This window comes from Cryptomeria japonica, chromosome 3, assembly GCF_030272615.1.
Source record: "Cryptomeria japonica chromosome 3, Sugi_1.0, whole genome shotgun sequence".
Taxonomy (NCBI): Eukaryota; Viridiplantae; Streptophyta; class Pinopsida; order Cupressales; family Cupressaceae; genus Cryptomeria; species Cryptomeria japonica.
In genome coordinates, this window is record NC_081407.1 from 341,802,289 (window position 1) to 341,825,153 (window position 22,865).

The following is a 22,865-nucleotide window of genomic DNA, read 5'->3' on the forward strand; positions in this document are numbered from 1 at the left end:
TAGGTCTGGTTCATAGCTGAGTAATATTTTAAGTTGTAATCATTATTATTTGAGAGAGACTTACAATTTTGTGTTCATTTGTAATTATCATCTCTAATGATCTTCGATTTGTAGCTCACAAACCTTACAATTGATAAGAAAACATATATCTTTAATGTTAGAGTTTCCTTCCCAAATAAACGTGAGCTTACAAGTAAAAAAATCTTACTATTTTATCTATAAATGCAAATACATTTTTGTTAATTATTTATTGATTTACTTTCAATTAAAATTTAATTAAGACCTTTCAATTATTTTAAGTTCTTCTCAAAAAATATAGAATTTAAATTATAATTGTTTGTTAACTATTATTTCTCTTTCTGATATTATTCTAGAATTTGATACTAAAATTTTAATCGAACGCTTCAAAAAGTGTCATCCCTCTCACTTTCAATAAGGGTATTGAATGAATTTAAGAAAGACATCAACATCCTATTCATGGGTTCAATGATAGTAAGTCAAATTGCATTAGAAGGAAAAAAACTTAGGTTACCGATTTCTTAGCTAAATTAGTTTATAGTGCAAATACATCAAACTTGAAGTAGAAATAATTAGGATTGCCTTTCCTAGGACTTGAAAATAGACTCTAATGGTGAATGGTGACTTTGATGTTCTTTTGGATTCTTGATTGTTACTAGCGTGCTAGTTCTTATGGTGTTCTTCATGTTTATTCTCTTATCGTTAACATTATTATTTTTTGTCCATAAACGACATAGCTAGAGATTTGATATTATATAGAAAATTAACAAAATTACAAAAGAAATAGCAGAATTTCAATATGCCATTAACAGTCTTTCTTAAAATTAGATAATTCAAAACTATATGTTCAACCTAGAAGCAATCGTTAGAATCATAGAACCAAAACTTTCTAGCAGGTCTCTTGTCCTGACAATTTCACATTATTTCATAGTCATATTAAGAACTAAAATGAGTATAACAAAACACCAGAGAAAATTTAAAAATTTTAAACTTTATTTCTCCAACTCCATCCCTAGGTAGGAGAACCGGGAATAGAGAAGAGTTGACCTCTTCTCAAACCACGTCCACGACCTTGCGGTTGACCCCTTCCTCTTCCTTGAGCACCAACCCAACCTCGACCATGGATCCCTTGTGGTTCATCTTGTTCATCTCCACTTGCAAGCGAAGAGTTGTGCTCTTCTTTTGTTATGAGGAAGCCATTTATGATGGCAAAGTCTTTGAATTCCTCCTCCCTGTCTTGATTTTTAGGTTCATCTGATATAAACTTCCATTTGAGGTACCCGATTGCCATTGTTGCAATGGCCCTATGCTTCATGAGAGCAAGGTCTTTAAGGTCAAGAAGGAAAGGATAGGAATTGATGGTTTCTCCCGACTCTAAGAGAAGAGCCACATCCCCAAGTCGTGGCAGACCAACTCCATGAAGGGCATATTTCAAAACTATTTTCAAACCAGCCAATACTTCTTCATCAAACAAATGAGAGGCCATTGCCTTCACCTCTTCCTTTGGGACATGATTGTCAAGCATCAATGCCACAAATCTTGAGGAAATGTGAGAATTATCACTTGGATATTCGTTTTTGTCCAAATGACCCTGGCCCAAAATCATTTTGATCCCCAAAATTACCAGCGATTCAGAATTGTGGAGAAGTCTTTTAAGCCTTTGGTCGAAAATTTCTTTGAAGGAAACTTGGTGATTCGAGCAAGCTAAAGAGACTGTGGTGTCTGCTCCAAAACAAGAAACAGGGTCTGGATACGCCATACCTATAAAGCCAGAAGGGCCAGCCATTGTTGCAATGGAAAAAAAGGAAAAATCGCTCTCCCACAAACTAAAACCAGTGACCAAGATTGGGAAAATGATGCTTAAGAGAGAACAAATAACATTAAAATAGTTGAGCTCAAAAAATAATGCATTTTGCAAGAACACCTCTCATAAATGATTGCAACATTATTTTTCTAAGTCTAGTTTTTTTTTATCATAAAGACAAGCATTACCTTCTTTCACGGTGATTGTCTATTTGTATTTTCTTGATTTTTTGAAATTAGTGCGTCATGAATCTTTTTAAGACTGACACGCCTACTTTGCAATTTTTTTGTTGTTTAATTAAAAAAATTGTCTTCAATTTTTTAAAATGAATTATAACACTTAGGAACTCTCCATTTTCTACACCAAATTTTTATGTATAATTCTTAGTCCATACCAAATTATGTATGGGTGAATCACACAATCTTCTAAGATCTCTTTTTCAATATTATAGGCATGTGTCCAAGCATCTACTCATTAGAAATAGTATAAAAAATGATTGTAATAAATCATTTTTCAAACTTATTTAAGTTTTAATAGTAGTTTTTATTGAAATTATACAAAGTTAATTTTAAATGTATATGTAAATACCCAACAATATTAGATTAATTAATATGTTAATATATTAAAAATGTATATATAAATATAAAATCAATAATAAATTAGTTAATGCATTAAAGTTTTACTTCTGTTATATATTAAATTTTTTTTACGCAACATTTTTGTTCAAAAAATAAAATTTACTATTTCTTTTTATAATTTGAACTATTAATTTAATCTCACTATTTATTCCTCAAAATTTATTTAAGATTCAAATGTATCTTTATTATATACACTCAACAAAAATAATATTCAATAAACTTCTCCAATAAAAATAGAATAATAACCTGTTTAATATTTAGATGTCTACTCATTGAAAATTTCCGAAGTTCATGATATCTCATGAAAGAGTTAAAAAGTACTATGTACAAAAAGATAAAATATTATCATGCATTTCATGGGTATCCTTACTTTATTTCGAATCTCAGTACAGTGAGAGACACTAAGGCTACTTAGGAAGTTACAAGAAATTGAAATGAATTGATTGACAAATGCAATGCAAGGAAAATGCATTAAAAAAAAATTAGTAAGTTAAAAAGGAAGTAAAAAAGAATTATCTATTCATCGATCCAACTTTCTTTGTATGAAAAGAACGTAACTGTGAATTTTTCATTTGGAATTCACTGAATAATGTGAAGTGAGCACTGAAACTAGCCAAATGAATTACCTTTCTGGATTGCAAGATAAAATATCAATATATTTATTTACATTTATAAACGTTAAAACATATGTCTGCTTGTACTTCCCTGAATCCTTTTGTTTTTCATCATTGTCATGTATTCATGCTTAGCAGTGTTGACCCATTTCTTCTTTTGCTCTAATTTTCTTTCCTCCTCAGACATAGATTCTTCCTTGATGGTGGGCAGCATCATAATCATGGCACCAGAATTCCCTTGGCCTTGACTTGTATTATGATTCACTGAGCAAGTTGCTGCTGATTCATTTACTTTTGATTCTACTGATTGATTATTCACCATAACCCCTGCAATCAATGTGAAAAAAGCCATTTTAAGAATCAAACAGATGCTAAAAATTTGCACTTGAATCAGAATCTCGCACACATTATTCGTAAAAATGTGAATTTTTTGGTTGATTTTCATCGAAAAAGTAATTTATGAAAAAGTAATTTATGTATTGATGCATTCTAGGAACTGGATACCCATTTCAGTTAAGAGATTATGTTGCATAAATTATAATGTATGAAAGTAACTAATACATGGGTGCACTCTAAAGAGTGGATAGCCATTTCATAAGTGAAAGGATTACCACTATTGATATAACAAAATGCAGTGTTTGACAGCCAACTACACTAAGTGAAATGGGTTGTTATCATACAAACCTTCCTTCTGTGCCAATGAAGATGATTGGAAGTGTGGGATTTTTCCATTGCCCTCCTTCTGTAGCAATGAAGATGATTGGAAGTGTGGGGTTTTTCCATTGCCCTCCTTCTGTAGCAATGAAGATGATTGGAAGTGTGGGGTTTTTCCATTGCCATTTGCTGTTGCAGTTCCACTTGCTTCAGGTTGGTGATTATGTTTGGAGTTAATTGTCTCCTCTTCATGGAAATCGCTTACAGTTTCCCACTCTGATTTTCCTTCCTCTTCTTGCACCTCTTCTTCCTCTGATGATGATGATGATGGTGATGGTGATGGTGAAGGTGAAGGTGAAGCTGATGATGTTGATTTGGACTCATTGCTAGACCCATTACAGGCTGAAGGATTTCCATGTTTCCGAGCTGCATCTCTGAAGAGCCAAGTTGTCTGCATTTTCTTCCTCACCAATTGGGTAGCATAATAGGGCACCTTAACATACTTGTTATCCTTATGGCCATTGTTATCTGGTATGAAGCACTCATTAATGAACATGATAGCATCTAGCAAACTTTCCTTGTCCAAACCTTTGATGTCATAAGCTTGAGCTCTTCTCCAAAGGCTCTTACAGTGGGAGTTTACTGGGTTGGAGATAGAGAGGGCTCTGGTTGTGTCACTGATTGCAGAGTCTGGGTCTTGTAGGAGAAGGTGGCACTGTGCTCTGTTACTGTAGAGTACCACTCTTTCTTTCCTGGTCTTCAAGGGGCAGAGTGTCAAAGCCTCTGTATACTTAGTAACAGCTCCCTTAAGGTCCCCAGATGAGAATTTTGAGTTACCTTCCAGCTTTACTACCATAGCAGCTGCCCTTTTCACATGAAGATCTTCTTTGGACATGCTCTTTTCCCATTTCATTCTTTGCGTCAAGTTCCAAAGCTCATCCAGATGCCGCCTCTTAATCAAGGAAGCCTTCTTAGAAGACCCCTGTGTATGTAAATGGGTATGTCTATGTGGATGTTCTTTGAGAAGAGTCTCTATAATCACCTCCCCAACTCTCTTTTTCTCACCCAGATTCTCCATCTCTGCTAAATCTACCAAAGCTACTACCGCTTTATCAATCACCTGATTAAGAAACAAAACAAAACATTAGATCAGCATAACTCAAGACCTGTTACACATGGGATTTGGGTCCTTTACTGAAAAACAAAACTAGAGTACCACTATCAATTGTGAATCTGACCTTACTTCTTGTGTGAGGATCCTGAAGCAGAAGCAGCAGACAATCTATTGCCATGTATTGCCAGTCATCTGAAGACCGGGCCACATTACACAGTGAATCTATCACACCACTGCAATCTGAAATAAAGCTTCTGCCCACTTTGCGATAACATAGTATCCTGAGAAGCCCAACACCCGCAGGGGAATTCTCATTGACGAGACCTCCCCACATCTCTGGCAGTTTATTCAGAAAAACTGGCTTACAGATAACTGGAACAAACTCATCCCTGTATGCAAAACAATTAAGCAGATGTAGAGACCAGCACTGCAACTGACTAGCCCATTCCTCTGCTTTCCTGTTCTCCTGCTCTGCTCCACCCATTCCTCTTGTCAGCAAATCACAATGATAACTGAGCCTCCTGCTTGGGTACTGTACGAATTGTGTATAAACAATCTCCAAACAGCAGGAGGACAATTCCATGGCCAATTCAACAACTTCTTCAGAAACACCTGGAAATGTTGTCTGGTAAGTAGCCAGGTGCCCCAGGGCTCTCACTGCCACTCTTTGCTCCACCCATGTTAGCCTACCCCTCAAAAGCTCCACTAGAGGTGAGACCACTCCTGCCTCTACTGCCATCTCTGCAAATGCTTCCAGATTCATAGTGTACGATCCTATTACATGAGCTGCATAGTAAGGTATATACACATTTTGGTCATTCAAAAGCCATGTCCTGTCCTTGAGTCCTTTCCTAATGAGACGTGACATGCAGTCCAGTATTCCCAGTTTCGGAAGCTCAGGATCATTGGGCCGTGTCATTGCTATGTTCCACAGTGCACTCACCACAAGCACCTGACCATGATCATCCCCACTCCCGGATGGCATTTCCTTCAAGTATTTGGCAATCCCAGCATGCCTTTTGGCAGGATTCTGTTCTTTCATAATGCAGAAGAAGCAGGCAGGACTGCAGATGCCCACAGTATGACACACTGAAGTGCCGTGCAGGCCTTTTCTCATGCCTTTCTTCTTCCCCATCTCCCCTTTTTAAACTTTTCAATGTAAATGGTCCTCAAGATTCTATTTTTAGCTCTGTGACCAAATCAACATCTCTGGACTGTCTAGATAAGTCTTGTTAACTGATCTAAGCCTCTGAACAAATCAAGCATAAACAGAGCCCACTTGAAACTCACAACAGATTGCAAAACTATGTAAAAGTTGATGATCTGTACAATTGAAGACAACCACAACAACCTCTTGACTTTTGGATTCTCTGTACTGTTCCCAAAAGTGACATACCCACTACTACATCATGTTAACTGCTCAATGACATTATTCAATATCCCCTGTTTCTTTACTCAAGCTCTCCCATGCGCCCACAATCCATTTTCCTAGGTCGTGACTACCGCCGACATATATATTTCATATTCCCCCATGCGCCCACAATTCATTTTTCTAGGCCAACATATATACATTTCATATGAATTTCTCTGGCTTTGGAATTCGTTTATAGGCAATGAAGGAATGTTGGTTCAGTTCCTTGAATTCGGTGTCCTTGTTTAAACACCAATCCATTTCTGTAGGGCAGGACCAATTCCAACAAATATACATTACATTATCTATCTAGAATGCTGAGACCGATGAAGAAATGTCGGTGGGCCTTTTAGAATTGGGTATCCTTGTCTAAATGTTGCAGCTCCCAAAGAGATATATATTCATGACAGCCATTTAAAAACAGGCACACAGTCATTGGAAACCATGAACCCAGATACCTATTCACTCGGACCCATTCAAAATGTGGTACATACTCATTGGATACCATGAACTTATAAAATAATTGCTTGCCTGAAGTAGTATACAAACCATAAACGAATTGCCAAGGAATAAGACAATTGGGTATCCATTCTTGTCATATTTGTACTCTTCTAGAAGATCATGGCTGTGGCTGCTCCTTCCCCACGCTTCAGTCTTAATTTCAGAACACATGTAATAAAGTACAGAAATCAGAGATGAATGATGATGAAGGGTCCATTTGTTAAAAGGGAGGTTTTTTAATGCATGCACTAAGATAGTTTTAGAGCCGTGGCAAAAGATACCCATGCACAATATCGATCCAACTGAATTCTTTACCCATTTTTTTTCGTCTCCGTCTTAGGTGCTTAGCTTTATCACAGTCAGCAGGTACAGAATCTGAGCTGTTTTGGTGGTGGCGGTGGCATCATCTTTATCCCTGGACCACACAATTAGCAAATGTTTTCTTTCTAGTTTTTCGTCTTTACGCCTGGGGTCCCTCATTGTTATTTAAAGCTTGGCGACAAACTCGCTTTGTCCCAATCGTTAATGCCCCGCAACAACATTAGGCTTTTGCCACCTTCCCCATTCCTGATTATCTTATTGGACTGATAAATATAGATTTAGAATATAATTTTACATATGATAGAATAGAATTGAACAAATGTGAGTGGGAAAAGATCACACTTTTAGAGTGCAAATGGGCAAAATCTTAGAACAAAACAAACAAACAAATAATATAGGGCAAGAGTTAAAAACAAGAAGAGAGATAAGAGATGTCATCATCCACTTTGGGTTTCATAAATTGGAGATTTTTACCATCATTATTTTAATAAAAGAATAAAAATTATTCAATACAAAGAGAATTACAAGCAAGAAAGGTCAGCAATCTAATAGAAAACAAAACATTAGACAACCCTATCTACATCAACTAACTGCTCCAACATGTGAGACAATTCCAAAGATATTTGTCCCATTTCCACAATATTCCAACCTTGCATTTGCTCAAAAGCCCACTTGGCCAGACAATTCCCTACTCTATTTCACTTCCTAGGAATGTGAGTAAAAGTAACAAATTCCGAAGAATTGCACAACCTTAGAATCTGTCGAATAACTAGGGCTATGTCCCAATGGACATCATCTAACCGTTGCTCAATCAGGCGTCACCACCACTTGCGAATCATATTCACAAACAATCATTTTCCAACCAAGAACACAACCTCTCTCTGTTGCATACAAAAAGGCAAGAGCCTCCATGCAATTATTTGTATGAGATCCTTTAAAAATTGAAAAGATAAACTAGGCAACACCAAAGCCATCACACCCTACACCACCAATACTAGCATGACTAGGATTCCCCCAAGAAGAAACATCAATATTATTATTATCGTCATTATCTTTATTTATTTTTTTATCATAGAGTTGAATGTCACAAATAAGGGATATAACAAGAGCAAGGTGAGAAAATTTGCCAATATTAGGCCAACCACTAAACTCATGACTAGGAGCTTGGTGAGATACCAAATGGTGAGGGGCAGGTTGAGACCATCCTCATTGAGACTACTCATTGGTTGTTTTCACAAGAGGTTGAGAAGCTTGGGAATGTGCATCATGTTCGTCGTGAGTAGATTGACTTTGTCTTCAACAATGTTCATGAGGCGAACAATGGCCTGTGGTAGGAGTCAAAGAAAATTTGGCAATAGTGCACAAGGCATTCTCTAATGGCAACCTTATTGGCTTACACTTGGATTTGCATAAGCGCATAAGAACAAATCATTTTTTCATGTAAAGAAAAAAATGATAATCAATTGAATTTCTAGATATAAAATAGTTTGTCCTTCCATATCTTAAAAAGAATTCGACTTTAAAACAATGCCAAATTTAGGTATATTTGGAAGGGGTTCTAGGCCAAACCCCTAGTAAAATCATATGCCATGAGAACAACTTAGTCAAAAGATTTTAAAAAAACATGAATCCAATCCTACAATAAGCTTTGAGACAAAATCAAAAAAGGTGCTTGAGAGTTTCTTGATGACCACAAAATGGGCATTAAGGATCCTGGATCCTTATATGAGTTAATCTAGAACTAACTAGAAGGCCTTGGCAAGGAATACACTGGGAAAAACAAGAAAGCTTCAGCTTCAGAATATTTGACCAAACTGTTTGAAACTTGAACTTACAGGTGCCCGAAGATAAATGCAACATCCATCCTTAGTTCAAAATTAGACACCATAGACAAATGTACAAAGAGATAACAATAGCCCTTGAGAGGCTTGTAAGTGTTTTAGGATACCATTTACAGTCTTTCCACTAGGACTTGAAACAACTAACCTAAGCTTATGCATTATATCTAAATGTATAGAGTCAATAATAACTTGGAAAGTTTGAGGTAATTGATTGGACAAATAAAACACACCTTTAGCTTTGGTTCAAGTGAGCAAATGCCTATTCCTTCTTAATAAAGATTTGAAAAGGTCTCGATTCCCTTCCTAAAAATATTCAATGCATGCACTCACGGAGTCCTAACTAAAGGATTATCTTGATAAAATCCAACAAGAGACCACCATAGAGATTGTCGATCAATAGAAAGCCAATGTGAAAGTCAGTGTCATTCGAATCTCAAAACACTTTTCATCACAAAAGTAGTTTGAATTTGGATGGGCTCCTTCATGATAAGAAGAGTGTGAAGGCCAATCCTCTTTGAAGCTTATCTTCCATATGGAACACTTGAAGAGATGCAATGAAACATCAAGATTCTTAGGCCTAATTTCCTTCAAGAGATTGAATAATCCACTTAGCATACAAAGGCTAATCCTTGTCATTGACCCAACCTTCCAAAGTTGCAAGGAGACAACGAAATTCGTAAGCTAAATAATGGAAACCTCCACGATTCTTAGAAGAATCCCAAAGAAAGTCCCTAAGAAGCCTTCCAAGCTTCTAATAGGAAGGTGTAGAATGAACATGGTAGGAAGAATAGTAAGCATGAGTAGTTGTTAAAATATTTAAGCTTGCTTGAAAATTCTTTCTAAGAAAGAGGCTTGGTAATCCAATAAGTCAAGCTTATTTTAAATTCTATGCATAACATATTGTCTTAAAGAGGATGGGATGATTTTTAAAAAAAAGGAATTCTTGTAGCGTTGCTTTCTACCATTAAATGTTTGAACTTGACACTTTACATGATATATCTAGACAATGTAAGGCTTGTTTGACGTTACCTCATCCTCTAGAAGAGCAAGAAAATAATCATTGATAAAGAAGATGTCCTTGATAGATCAACCTAAAAATATTAAAGGCATTGGATTGTTGTCCATTGATAGTGAGACAAGGAAAGGCATTTGAGAAATGAATGCGAACAAATTGAACAAAGTGAGGTCCAAATCCTAGAGCTTGAAGCACGACACAAATAAAAGGCTACTCGATTTGGTCATAGGATTTAGCAAAGTCAATTTTGATAAACAAAGCCTATTGTTGTGATTTTTTGTCCCATTTCATTTCTTCCTATACGATAATAATATTATCTAGAATACACGTGGACTTGGTGAAAATATTTGTTCAAGAGGCACTATTTATGGAAGGAGATGGCACAACTTCAAAAGAAGAGCCTTAGTGATGATCTTATAGGAGACATTAGGAAGAGTGATTAGTTTCCAATTACATGTACCTTTTGGATCTCCAAACTTAGGTACAAATTTAATGTTTCTTTTGTTTATTATTTTTCCTATGGAGTTATAATGAAAGACTTCAATATAAACTTTATGGAGATCCTTCCCAATTGACTCTTAGAGAGTCCTGTAGAATTCACAAAGAAACCCATCACTTTCGGGAGCTTTATCATTAATAATTAAAAAATAGCTTTGCAAAGATCAACAAGAGTAAGCAGTTGATCAAATGGCTTGTTAAAAATGGGAAAGTTTATAAGGAAAAACCTTGAGGCATTTCCCTAAAGAATGATATCATTGAAGAGAATTCTCTTGAGCTTTAAATGCATGCCCATGATGATAAATAAATGATTGAAGGATATCAAGAAGTTCAATTAGGAGCTAATGACAATGTTTAATTTTCTTAATGGTATGTGAAGTATGATGAACATGAAGATCTTGAAAAAATACTTTAAACTCACTTTGAGCCAAAATATATGAGCTTTAAATTAAACACCTCTAGTTTTTTTTAATCAATAAAAGGCCTAAGCCAAGGATTATATTAATATTTAAAAGGTATTACAAAATTCTAACATATGTCAAAATTTGGCTCTATCATTCCCAGCTATAACTAATCCGACCACCACAGAACCATACAGACCACAAAAAATAGACCATCTTTCTACATCCACAAGACCCCATTTGCCCTACTGGACTAAAAATATCACCTATCAATGACTAAAATTACGCAACCATCTTCTACAAAATTCCCATTAAGCTCTAGGAACCATACACCACTGCCAATAATCTAAAATACTATAAACCTGATTACCATACCAAAATGTGGTCACAAACCCATAATATACTATGACAAAATTTGAGAAAACCTTTCACAAGACCCTTCATCTATTCTAAGGACAAACTCTCGTTGTCGAAATTATCATCTTCTACTCTGAGACCTTGAATCCTTTTGAAGTCTTTCACCCACTTGTCCTTCTCATCAACTGCATCACCAATCACAGCCCCCAACAACCCATCCTCGGCAAACCCCATAAGTCATTTTAGGAAGTCCAAATTTATGCGAATGTGAGGTTTTCTAACTTCCCAAAAGTCAGCATCTGTAATGACTAGAATTGGAAGGCGAATCACCAGCTTCCCAACTCATTCTATTACGCCATAGCCTTTTGGGCGCAATTTTGTGCGATTGATGTCAATTTCTTGCAGAATTGTGTCCATGTCTCCTAGAAACTCTTGATGGAAAATTCTCTTATAGAGAATATGGCTTTCTATCTTCGGCTTTGCTACCATCAATATTGTCGCCATAAATTGAGTTGGGATATCAATATTAACCCGATATCGGTGTGTGGCAATGAGAAATTTAATGCCCAAAATCTCCTGCAGAGCATGGAGAAATAGAGCATGTGAAAATTTGGTGACTCCAAGTATTCTTTTGTTTGTTTTGACCCCCAAAAAGGCCATTTTCCTTTAATCCGCCACAAGTCTAATATTGGACTCTATTTTCCGCTAAGAAATTCGCTACCACCTGCAAAACTAGAGAGAAAAATTAATGCTGAAAAAGACATAAGTAAAGAATGTTAGTCGGTTATACCAAGTATATAATCCAAAGCCTAGCTTGCTCGAGAAGTACCCACCGAGCCATAAATGCTCCATACACCTTCTACGAGTGAAATATGACAAAGTCTATCGATCTAGTTGTAACTCCACCTTGGCGTTGGCATTGAAAGAAGAATTAATTCCTTCCTACCCTGCTCACTTTGAATTGCTCTCTCCCACCAACTAACTCATCTCATGTGGATGTTGATATGTATGTCTGTCTCATCTCACGTGGGCCCATCCATTCCATCACTTGTCAACGACTTTGCATTTTTTAAATTATCCCGCCTAATTGGGTAGACAATATTTGTGTAGCTTGGGAGAGCCTCTTGCCAATTCCCCGAGTTCTTATGCATCCAAACCCTAAAACAAATGTTCAATGCTAATATGTTCATCTATTTTTATCATGTCAGCTACCTTATTCACGGATTCATCTGCCATCTAATTTCCCTCTCTGTATGTATGATTAAAGGTAACGTCTTCAAAAGATTTTAAAATTTCTCGTGCTCTTCCAAGTAATGAATTTAGCTTCCAGTTAGGTGTTTCCTCTCGCCTCAAAGCGTTGCTTGTAATAGTTGAATCCCCTTGAATTTCCAATTTTTGAATGCCAAGATCCTTACTTTTTATCAGACCAATTAGTAATGCTTGGAATTTTGCTTGATTATTAGAACCAATGACCAACGGATCTGCCAAGCTGGCAATCTTCCTACCATCCCAACAATGAATAACACATCTTGCTCCTGAGATTCCTGGGTTCCCCCTTGCAACTCCATCAAAGATTAGTTTAAACCAGTCCTCTTGAGGAGGTGTCCAGACACATCTAAGTCTTGCTTGCATACTATCTTCTCCACCTATTCCAATGAATTTTGGAGTTTTTAGGCCCCTCCACTTTCCTCTCACATGCCCATCCCAACTAGAGAGGCTCTTTTTCTTCATATTTTGTTTTTCATTCTTGTTGTTTACAACTTCCATTATAGTTTCTTCGATCTTATTGAGGAGGACATCTTCATTCATTCTTACCTCTTTGAAGATCTATCTATTTCTTTCTTTCCATACTTCCCATGCTAGAAGTGAAGGGCTAACTATCCATAAGCCACTGAATATTCCATTCCTATTCAAGGTAGTCCAACTCTTAAAAAGACTTAAAATATCATCTGGGAGGGTAGTTGACCACCCTAACTTTGCACACAACCATTGCCAGTATTTGATGGTATGTGGGCATTGTAAGAATAAATGATCAATGGTTTCCTCTTCTTTGTCACAGAGCACACATTTTGAGGGTCCACTAAACCCAATTTTCTTGAACCAGGTTGTTATAAGGACTCTACCCTTTAGCATTGTCCATGAAAAGATACCAACTTTCGGTAGACAAGCCCTATTCCAACAAAGTTTCAGAGGAAGGTCTGAGATTCTCCAGTCTTGTTGCACTAATAATGCCCTATAACCCTCTTTAGCCGAGTATACACCTGAATTAGCTCTAGTCCACACCAATGTGTCCTATGCAGCTCTGAATGCCATAATTATGCCCTTCAAAATATCATTCAATTGATTAATGTCAGCTCTAAGATCATCCCTATCTTGTAGGACATTCCAAACCCATCCAACCACCTATCCTTCCACATCAAGAGTCACATAATTCCTAACAAAGAGACCCCACCTTTATTCCAAGGTTTCTTGGAGTCTTTCAAAGTTCATCATGGATTTTATTGGGGGATATTCTCCCCAAGATTCATCCTAGAATCGAGCCTTAGCTCCATCTACTATGTCCCATGTGATATTTTTCATAATTATATCCCTACAAGAGAGGATAAAGTTCCAAATTCTGGACCCTCTCAAAGGAGACTCTATCCTAAAGATCACAGTCCGATCTTCCCCCATTAGATACTTTCTCTTAGGAATTTTAACCCACTTAAGTTGTGGTTGTTCATACAATTTCCACACCAATTTAGCTCCTAAAGCCTTGTTCTGCCAAAGTTGATTCCTAAGCCCCACACCTCCAAATTCTTTGGGTTTGCAAATAGAGTCCCATGCTATTATAGCCATCTTCTTTTTCTCCTATAAACCTTGCCAAAAAAATTGTCTCATGCATTTGTTGATCTTCTCAGCCACCCCTACTGGTAGCACTAAACATGACGTCAGATAGATAGGTAATGCTGAAATTACTGCCTTTAACATGATTACTTGGCTCGCTCAAGTTAACCATCTGCTCTTCCAGGAAGAGAGTTTCCTATCCAGTTTCTCTTTAAAACCCTTCCAAAAATTTACTGGTTTGGTGCCACTCTGAAGGGGAAGACCTAGTTAGGTGCAAGGAAGCTTACCTTGATGAAAATTCAATATTCTTATGATTTGTGCTTCCTCCCATGGCTGAAGGAAGAAGAACACTTCTGATTTTTCTATACTTATTTGTTGTCCCAATACTTTGGAGTATTTATCCAAAATGTATTTAAAATTGGATGCTTCTTGAGGGGTTCCTTCTCCCATTAGCATGGTGTCATCTGCAAATTGTTGATGTGTTACCGCTGCAATCTCCCTAGTGATACTTATCCCTCTAATCTTCCCAACCTGTTGTGCCTTTTGGATATTCTTGCCCAAAGCCTCTTCCATAATAATAAACAGGAAGGGGGATAATGGATCGCCCTATCTGATCCCTCTAGAAGCCTCAAAATACCCCACTGGAGATCCATTAGTGATCACTGAAAAATTTGGGGTAGAAATACAATAGAAAATGAGATCTATCAATTGTTTACTGAAGCCAAATGCTTCTAAACCCTTACATAGAAACCTCCAATCAACCTTATCATATGCCTTCTTTATATCCAATTTTATGAGCATACTTAGGACATATGTGGTTTAAATAGAATGAATTGCCTCTTGTGCTATGATGATTCCATCTAGAATAGATCTCCCAGGAACAAACCCTAATTAGATACATTCTTGAAAAAGTAAATGAAATTAGATTTATACATATGTTATTCATCACGTGGTTAAGGTTTGATTAGACTAATAATACTTATATGTTGAAATTTAATCTCTGGTTTCCTTCTTGTAATACGTTGATGATCAAATCATGATAGCTAATGGTAATAGTGTATAATGTTATTTTGAATATTGGAATAATGGAATGTTAGTTTATAGTTCTATTAATAGGAATGAAATGAGTTGTGATGGTTTATAATTTGGGTTATTGAAATTAATAATGACTTGAATTAATTATTGTTTAGACAAGATTAAATTCTCTTGGTATCTTAATTAAGAATGCATTCTTTTATGCTTGGATTCATGAGACCTTGTATCGCTTGATTTTTGTCTTTTTATGGGTTTCCTGGTTTTGATGTTTAAATGCCTTTTTATTTCTAGAGGCTAGAGTAGTGTTAGAGTACCTTTTGTGTATGTTTCTCATTGTCCCTAAATGATATGAGATTTGTCTCTTGCATGGGTTCTTGTTCTTGTTGCTTTGAACCAACCGGATAGTTATCATTTTCTAGCAAGTGGGCTAAGCCTTGCTATGGTTGGAATCTTGTCACCTTGTGTTTTTGGGTGTCATGGCCTTGAGATTTATTTTGATTCTTAGATGCAAGTCAAGGGAGAGTGGCTTTCATTGGGGGTCGAGACCCAAAGTGGTCGAATGTATGTATGTATACATACATACATACATACATACATACATACATACATATATATATACACATATATGTGTGTATTTATTTACACACACACACACACAAACATATATATGTATGTATGTATACATACATACATGTGTGTATGTGTGTATATATATGTATATATATGTATGTATGTATGTGTGTGTGTGTATATACATATATATATGTATGTATGTATGTGTATATATGTATGTACACACACACAGAGATATATATATATATGTATGTATGTATGTGTATGTATGTATGTATGTATGTGTGTGTGTGTATGTATGTATGTATGTATGTACACACACACACACATATGCATACATACATACACACACATATGTGTGTATATATATATATATACATACATACATACATACATACATATATATATATATATATATATAGACACACACACATATATATATACACACACATATATATACATATACATATACATATATACATATACATATACACATATGTATATATATGTACACACACACACACATATATATATGTTAATACTTTTGTATATGTAGATTTGTAAAAAGATTTGATAAATATTTTTATATGTTTATATTTTGAAAAATTTATTGTTATGGTAAAATAGATATATTTGGGATAAATATAGTAAAATGGGTAAATAGTTGTATCATGGATAAATATAGTTAGACTTTGAAAAAGATGGAATAAAAGATAAAATTTGGTTTCTTTTTAGATTAATAGAAATGAATTTAGAGTATAGTTGTGGAATATATATATATATAGATATAGATATATATATATATATGAGAAAATGCGTTAATTATAGACTTAATTAGAAATTAGATACATTCTTGAGAAAATAAATGAAAATAGATTTATACATATGTTATCCATCACGAGGTTAAGATTGATTAGACTAATAATACTTATATGTTGACATTTGATCTCTGGTTTCCTTCTTGTAATACATTGATGATCAAATCATGATAGCTAATGGTAATAGTGTATAATGTTATTTTAAATATTGGAATAATGGAATGCTAGTTTATTGTGTTTTTGATTAAGGTAAAAACAGGTTTTGAAGGGACCCCAAAACCCTTTACATAAGGAACTTAAAAGCTATAGCAATAAGAGACAAAAAGGAACAAACCAACGAAAAACCAGCAAAAAACCATAGAGAACTGGCTAAAGCCCCAAAAAGCCAACAAAAACCAGCCAGACCCGAAATAAGAAACTAATTGATTTTTTTCAGGGCATTAGCCAGGGTATTGCTAATCCCATACAGATCTTTGATATTTTCCCTAAGAATAGGGATATCCTTTGCAGACGTAGCCGCAACTTTCTTGACACTTGCCCTAGTCCTCTTTGCAGCACCACCTGTAGTAGCTTCACCACTGTCAATCTCGATAGTATCTTCATCCTTGTCTAGGTCCACCACTGGTTTAGGAGAGCTGGAATTATCTAGGACCTTAGCAATATCTTCCAGGTTTTTAGTGACAGCTGACAGGATATTCGGGATGAAGCCCAATAAATTTTTCATCGCCACATTCCCTTCTTCCAGCGATTTAACCTTCTCCTCCATATCCTGCTTCCATTTTATCTGATCTCTGTCATCTTCCTTCCTCTTCTCATCCGTCTGTTTTCCATTTTTTTCTAGGTTCTTCAAAAGCTCATAGGTCCATCTGTCATAATCCATTCTAGCCTTAGTGAGTTTTTTAAGGTTATCCAGGAATAACCCTTTACCAACACTTTCCTTCTCCTCACTTAAACTGTCCTTAGTCATATCCTTCTCAGGTTCCTTGTTCTCCTCCCTCTCAAAAATCACATCTTTTTTCTCATTATCCTTGTATTCCACATCCTCCATAGGTTGGTTGTTGTCATTTCCAGGGCTAACACTGTGGATAGGGTTGTCATTATCGGACTCATTCTCACCACCATCTTCCTCAACACCCACCTCCTCATCTTTCCAGCTATCTTCACCATCAGAATCACCTGTATCCATTTCACTGTCGTCTTTTCCAGTTTCCTCTATTTCATTCTTTTCTTCATGGGTTTCCATCCCAGAGGCACTCTTACTTTTTTTGCTGGAGGTCGCCTTCTCCTTGTTGGATTCACCTCCTTCCAGCTTTCTCTTGCCCTTTCCAGGAGAGGCGGATAACCTCTTATTTTCCAGCATGGCGAGGGTTTTGCAGTGCTCATAAATGAGCAACAAAAGCCAACAATGGAGAACTAGATTTGAGGGATTCTTACTGTGTTTATTGAGTGACCTTGAAAGGGACATAAAAAGATAGTAGGGAAGGGATGCCCTTTTGTCATGTCTGAAATGGTTTAATAGAACAAAGTGGTAAGTGTGGGCCCTGGAAAAGCGGCCCTCAATAGTGATATATTCCATTATGGCATTCAAAACCCAACCCCAAATTTTCTTGATATTGGAGGCTTCATAGTAACCCCCTGTGTCTTTGCCAATTTTAGCCCTCTTTTTCCTTAATTTTAAAGGACCCATTACACCAATTTTCAGAAATTTTGGAAATGGCTAGATTTACCCTACCTTTGTCATAATCCACCAGCTTCTCCATAAAGCTTGTGAGGGACCCTTTTTCCAGCTTCGCCCACACTTTCGGCATCACCTTCCATCTTGATGTATTATCTGGTTCCTCCCTCCTTAAATCTCCTCCCATATTCGAATTCGGATTTTTGGCTTTGTTCCTCTGCAAACTTAGCACTTCTTTCTCGTAGATGCTCAAAATATTGAAAAGGATGACCCACAAAGTGTGCGAAGTAATATTAAAAATGGTTGGGATTATGCCGCTTTGCCAAGTAATCATTACCTTTCCATCAAAGCATAAGTTATTCATATTCCCTATCATGATTATGCGGTCCTTCCCTCCCTGTAAATCTGTCCTTTCTAAGGAGCTCTTTAATATTCATATTAATATCTTCCCCATGCCAAATCATTTGAGAATCAGAATTAACTCCTAGGTTCGCCAGATAGTCCGCCACCATATTTTTCTCTCTAAAGGCATGTTGAATAATAATAATTTCTTTAAAACTAGCGATGATTTCCCTAGCTTTCAAAATAATGTTTTCAATTGGCCATGATGGCTTCGACTCCCCCTTCAAACACTTAATAATATTAAGTGAATCTCCCTCAAGCCATAATTTATCATGATTAAGATTCTTAGCAATAATTAGGGTGTTAAGGGTAGCTGAGGCTTCGACAAAATGACTAGTTTGACTCCCCAAAGGACCAGCCACCGCCACTAAGCAACTTCCAGCAAAATTCCTAACAATGCCCCCATAACCATCTTTACCTGGATTCCCCTTCGAGACCCCATCAAAGTTAGCCTTAATCCATCCCTGAGGAGGAAAACACCAAACAAGACCTTCTCTTCCCTTCTCCTTACTAGTTGTGGTAGTAGAGAGGTTCCACCTGTCATTGAAGTCATCTTTAGCAGTCGGTCCATTATCAGTACCATAGATACATTCAAATATACTCCTGTAAATTTTATCCACCACCACTTCAGGATTGGCACTTTTATCCCTAAAAATCATGTTGTTGTGCTCTATCCATATACTCCAGATAACATTCGGGAGGGTAAGTTTCCAAGTCTCCACAATCTTTGGATTGGAATTAGGGCAATGCCATTGCTGCCAAGATTCCCCTAGGGAACTCGGAAAAACCCAGCTCAATTTCCACTTGCTTAAAATGATTTTCCAGATTTCCTGACTAAAAGTACATTGATTAAGAATATGGCAAGCAGTCTCTTCTTCCCTGCAACAAAGAGAACATCTATTAGGGAAAACAAAACCTCTCTTTTGAAGGTTGTCCAGAGTTAAAACCTTGTTTTGAATGAATATCCAAAAAATGATATTAACCTTAGGAACTAACTTTTTATTCTAGACTTTAGCCCAAATAGGGATTTCTTCCACAAATTCATTTTGGATAGCCACAACTGAAGACACAGAATATTTCCCATTCCGGGTTTCCCTCCATATCAATCTGTCTTTTTTGTTGTCTCTAGGAACTTTAGCAGAGAGAGCAATCTGAAGGAAATTTAGCCCCAGACACTGTTGGCTAAAATCAATCCATTTCCCATTTCTCCAGTAGTCTCTGACCAACTCGCCAAACCTGGTTTTGAACCAATCTTTCCAGTCATTAAGGATTGGAACTTCCTCCAGAGGTTTATCCATTATCCACCTATCTTCCCAAAATATTATACTCCTGCCATCCCCCAGATTCCAAATTCAACCAACAGTAGCCCAACTTTTAGCCAATTGGATTGCATTCATATAGCAAAACCTTCAACAATAAAAGATTCATCTAAAAATTCTTCCTCAAAAGGTTGCATATGAAGATATTTTTTTTTCCAAATTAACTTCCATTCTCTTTCCTCCCCTTTCATTCTCCAAATTTGTTTGGCTAATAAAGCCTTATTCATAGAACTTATATTCCTTAAACCCATCCCCCCTAAGGCCTTAAGAGAGCAGATTTTATTCCAGGCAATAAGGGGAATTCTATTTTTGACTTCCACCCCCGACCAAAGAAACTTTTTTTGGATTCTTTCAATTGCTTTTGCAAACTTTCTGGGGATTTTAAACAAACTGAGAGCATAAACAGGCAAGTTTTGGAGAGTGGCTTTGAGCAGAGTAACTTTGCCTGCTTGACTTAGGACTGCCCCATTCCAACCAGCCAATTTTGAGTTAAATCTATCCACCAACTTATTCCAGAAATTATCCTCAGGCTTAATACATAGAGGAAGCCCCAGATAAGAAGAGGGAATCTTAGCTATTTTACAACCAAGAATTCTTTCAATCCTTAATTGCCTTTGAACAGGGGTATTGATGAAGAACAAAGAGCTCTTATCCCAATTAATTTTTTGACCAGAGGTAGATTCATAAATATTCAACACATTCTTCATATTTTTAGCTTCCGTAATAGTAGCTTCCCCCATAGTGATAGAATCATCAACAAACTATTCATGAGTACAAATAAAATTGGATGAAGATGGTTTCAGTCCTCTAAGATTGCCTTCTTCCACATTTTTAAAAATAAATCTACCTAGACTTTCAGCTAAAATAGTAAACAAAATAAGGGAGATGGGGCCCCCCTGTCTAAGACCTCTAGAACTTTTGAAGAAACTTGAAGGGGATCCGTTGACAATAACAGCAGAAGAGGAAGTTTCCATTAGTTGAGAGCAAAGTTGAATAACTTTTTCACCAAAACCAAATGCTTTCATAATCCTTAAGAGAAACTGTCAGTTCACTCTATCATAAGCTTTAGCCATATCTAACCTCAAAAAGAAACCATGATTATTAGCCACTTTCAGAGAATGGATATTTTCATGAATAGATATAATGGAGTCCAAAATTTGTCTACCAGGGACAAAGCCATTCTACTGGACAGAGATAATTCTTGGAAGAATTTCCAGTAGTTTGGAAGTAAGAACCTTGGATAAAATCTTGTAGACAGAGTTACAGAGACTAATAGGTCTAAACTTATTGAGGGAATCAACTCCTTGGATCTTCGGAATTAGAACAATGAAGGTAGCATTCAATTCTTTTAAAAGCCTTCTTGAGCCAAAGAATTCTTTAACACCTTTACAGATGTCAATCTCCACAATATGCCAAAAACATTGGAAGAAGAACATAGGGAAGCCATCCGGTCCAGGATATTTATCTCCTTGAAAGGAAAAAATCGCCTTTTTGATTTCCTGATTAGAGGGGATTCGGGATAAATAGTTATTGTCTTCCACAATCAGGGTAGAAGGAATAGCTTGCAATAGGATGTTTTGATTACTGGTATCCAGGTTATCTACTTCTCCCAAAAGGGTGCCAAAATACTGCAGAGCTTCCTTTCTAATATCATTATCCTCCGTTAAAATCCCTTTATTATAGGATAATCTGGATATCTTGTTAGCTGCTCTATGCTTAAGAGCAGTTAAGTGAAAGAATCGAGTATTTTTATCACCTTCCTTCAAGAACAAGGCTCTAAATCTTTGTCTCCAGAACGTCTCTTCATTGGAAATAATGGTGTGGTATTTAGACAAAAGGCCATTTTCCACAACCCTCAGATCATCAGACAATCCATTCTCTTGGATTCTATCCTGAACTTCTTTTATTTTAGTTTTAATTTGAATTTTACTCTTGAAGATGTCCCCAAAAATCTCTTTGTTCCAGATTTTAATTTTAGCCTTTATAATGTTGAGCTTTTTAGCTATTCTAAAGAGAGTTGTACCCTCAACCTCAGAATTCCACCAATCAACAACACAAGCTTCCAAGGAAGGATGGGATAACCACGCTTTTTCAAATCTAAAAGGGAAGTTTCTCTTGTAAAAGAGATTGGATAATGATTTGACCCAATTTTGATCACAGAAGCAAGAGAACAACTATACTTGGCTAAACACTAAGGAGAAATTAAGGTTCTATCTAACTTAACTTGAATCAGGTCAGCTCCAGTTCTTCTATTAGTCCAGGTATAATTAATCCCTTGAAGATCCACATCCATAAGAGCTTGATCATTAATGAACTCCATAAGGTCTTGTTTCCCATCAAGCTGCAAGGGGAGACCTCTCATCTTCTCTTCCTCTTTTAGTGGAGTATTGAAGTCTCCCATTATTATCCAACTTTGATCAGCAAACTTAAGTCTGTCTTCAGCAAGGCTTCTCCAATATTTAGCTCTCCCAATTTTGGTATTAGGCGCATAGACATTAGTTAACACCCATACAAAGTTATCCTTGATATGCTCCAGCTGCACAGAGTTCCTATTAAAAGCAGAGATGATTTCCTTACCTTTAATGGTTTTTTGGTTCCAAAAAATTGTAGTTCCTCTAGAAGGTCCCTCCGAGCTAGATCCTATTACACCATTATATTTAAAAATTCTAATCTTTTCCACTTTATGCTTAGACATCTTGGTTTCCTGAATAAGGACCACATCTGGTTTATGATCTCTTATGATGTTTTGTAACACATCCTGCTTATGAGGGGCATTCAACCCTATGATATTCCAGGAGATTATCTTCATACTTTAACCGGAGATAGGGCTAACTCAATGGAACATTGTGTTCCATCAACACAGTTCTTCCAGCTTTCCTGTTCCCTTTGGTGTTTTAGAGATGGTCTCCCCTGCTTTTTGTTTTGGCTTCCAACATTTGCCTTTTTCTTATTCTTGCTTCTAGTTGAGATACCTCCATTGAGTTCCTCCTTATTCAATTTTCCTTCTTTTGTACCAAGAATCCTAAGATT

The 22,865-nt window shown here is 36.4% G+C and overlaps 1 protein-coding gene across 1 annotated transcript; it reads right to left on the bottom strand.

Moving 5' to 3' along the window:
* Positions 1 to 3,057: 3,057 nt before the first annotated feature.
* Positions 3,058 to 7,038, bottom strand: LOC131029385 (uncharacterized). The gene is made up of 3 exons (XM_057959850.2): positions 4,967 to 7,038; positions 3,759 to 4,848; positions 3,058 to 3,401 (listed from the first exon to the last, which is right to left on the bottom strand). The coding sequence occupies exons 1-3, from the start codon at positions 5,975 to 5,977 to the stop codon at positions 3,139 to 3,141; spliced, it is 2,364 nt and encodes a 787-aa protein (XP_057815833.1). The 5' UTR covers positions 5,978 to 7,038; the 3' UTR covers positions 3,058 to 3,138.
* Positions 7,039 to 22,865: the final 15,827 nt, after the last annotated feature.

Coding starts and splice junctions, on each gene's coding strand:
- LOC131029385 (XM_057959850.2), bottom strand. CDS start 5,977: ATGGGGAAGAAGAAAGGCATGAGAAAAGGCCTGCACGGCACTTCAGTG. Junction 4,849..4,966: donor ATCCTCACACAAGAAGTAAG/GTCAGATTCACA, acceptor TTTCTTAATCAG/GTGATTGATAAAGCGGTAGT. Junction 3,402..3,758: donor TTCATTGGCACAGAAGGAAG/GTTTGTATGATA, acceptor CATTGATTGCAG/GGGTTATGGTGAATAATCAA.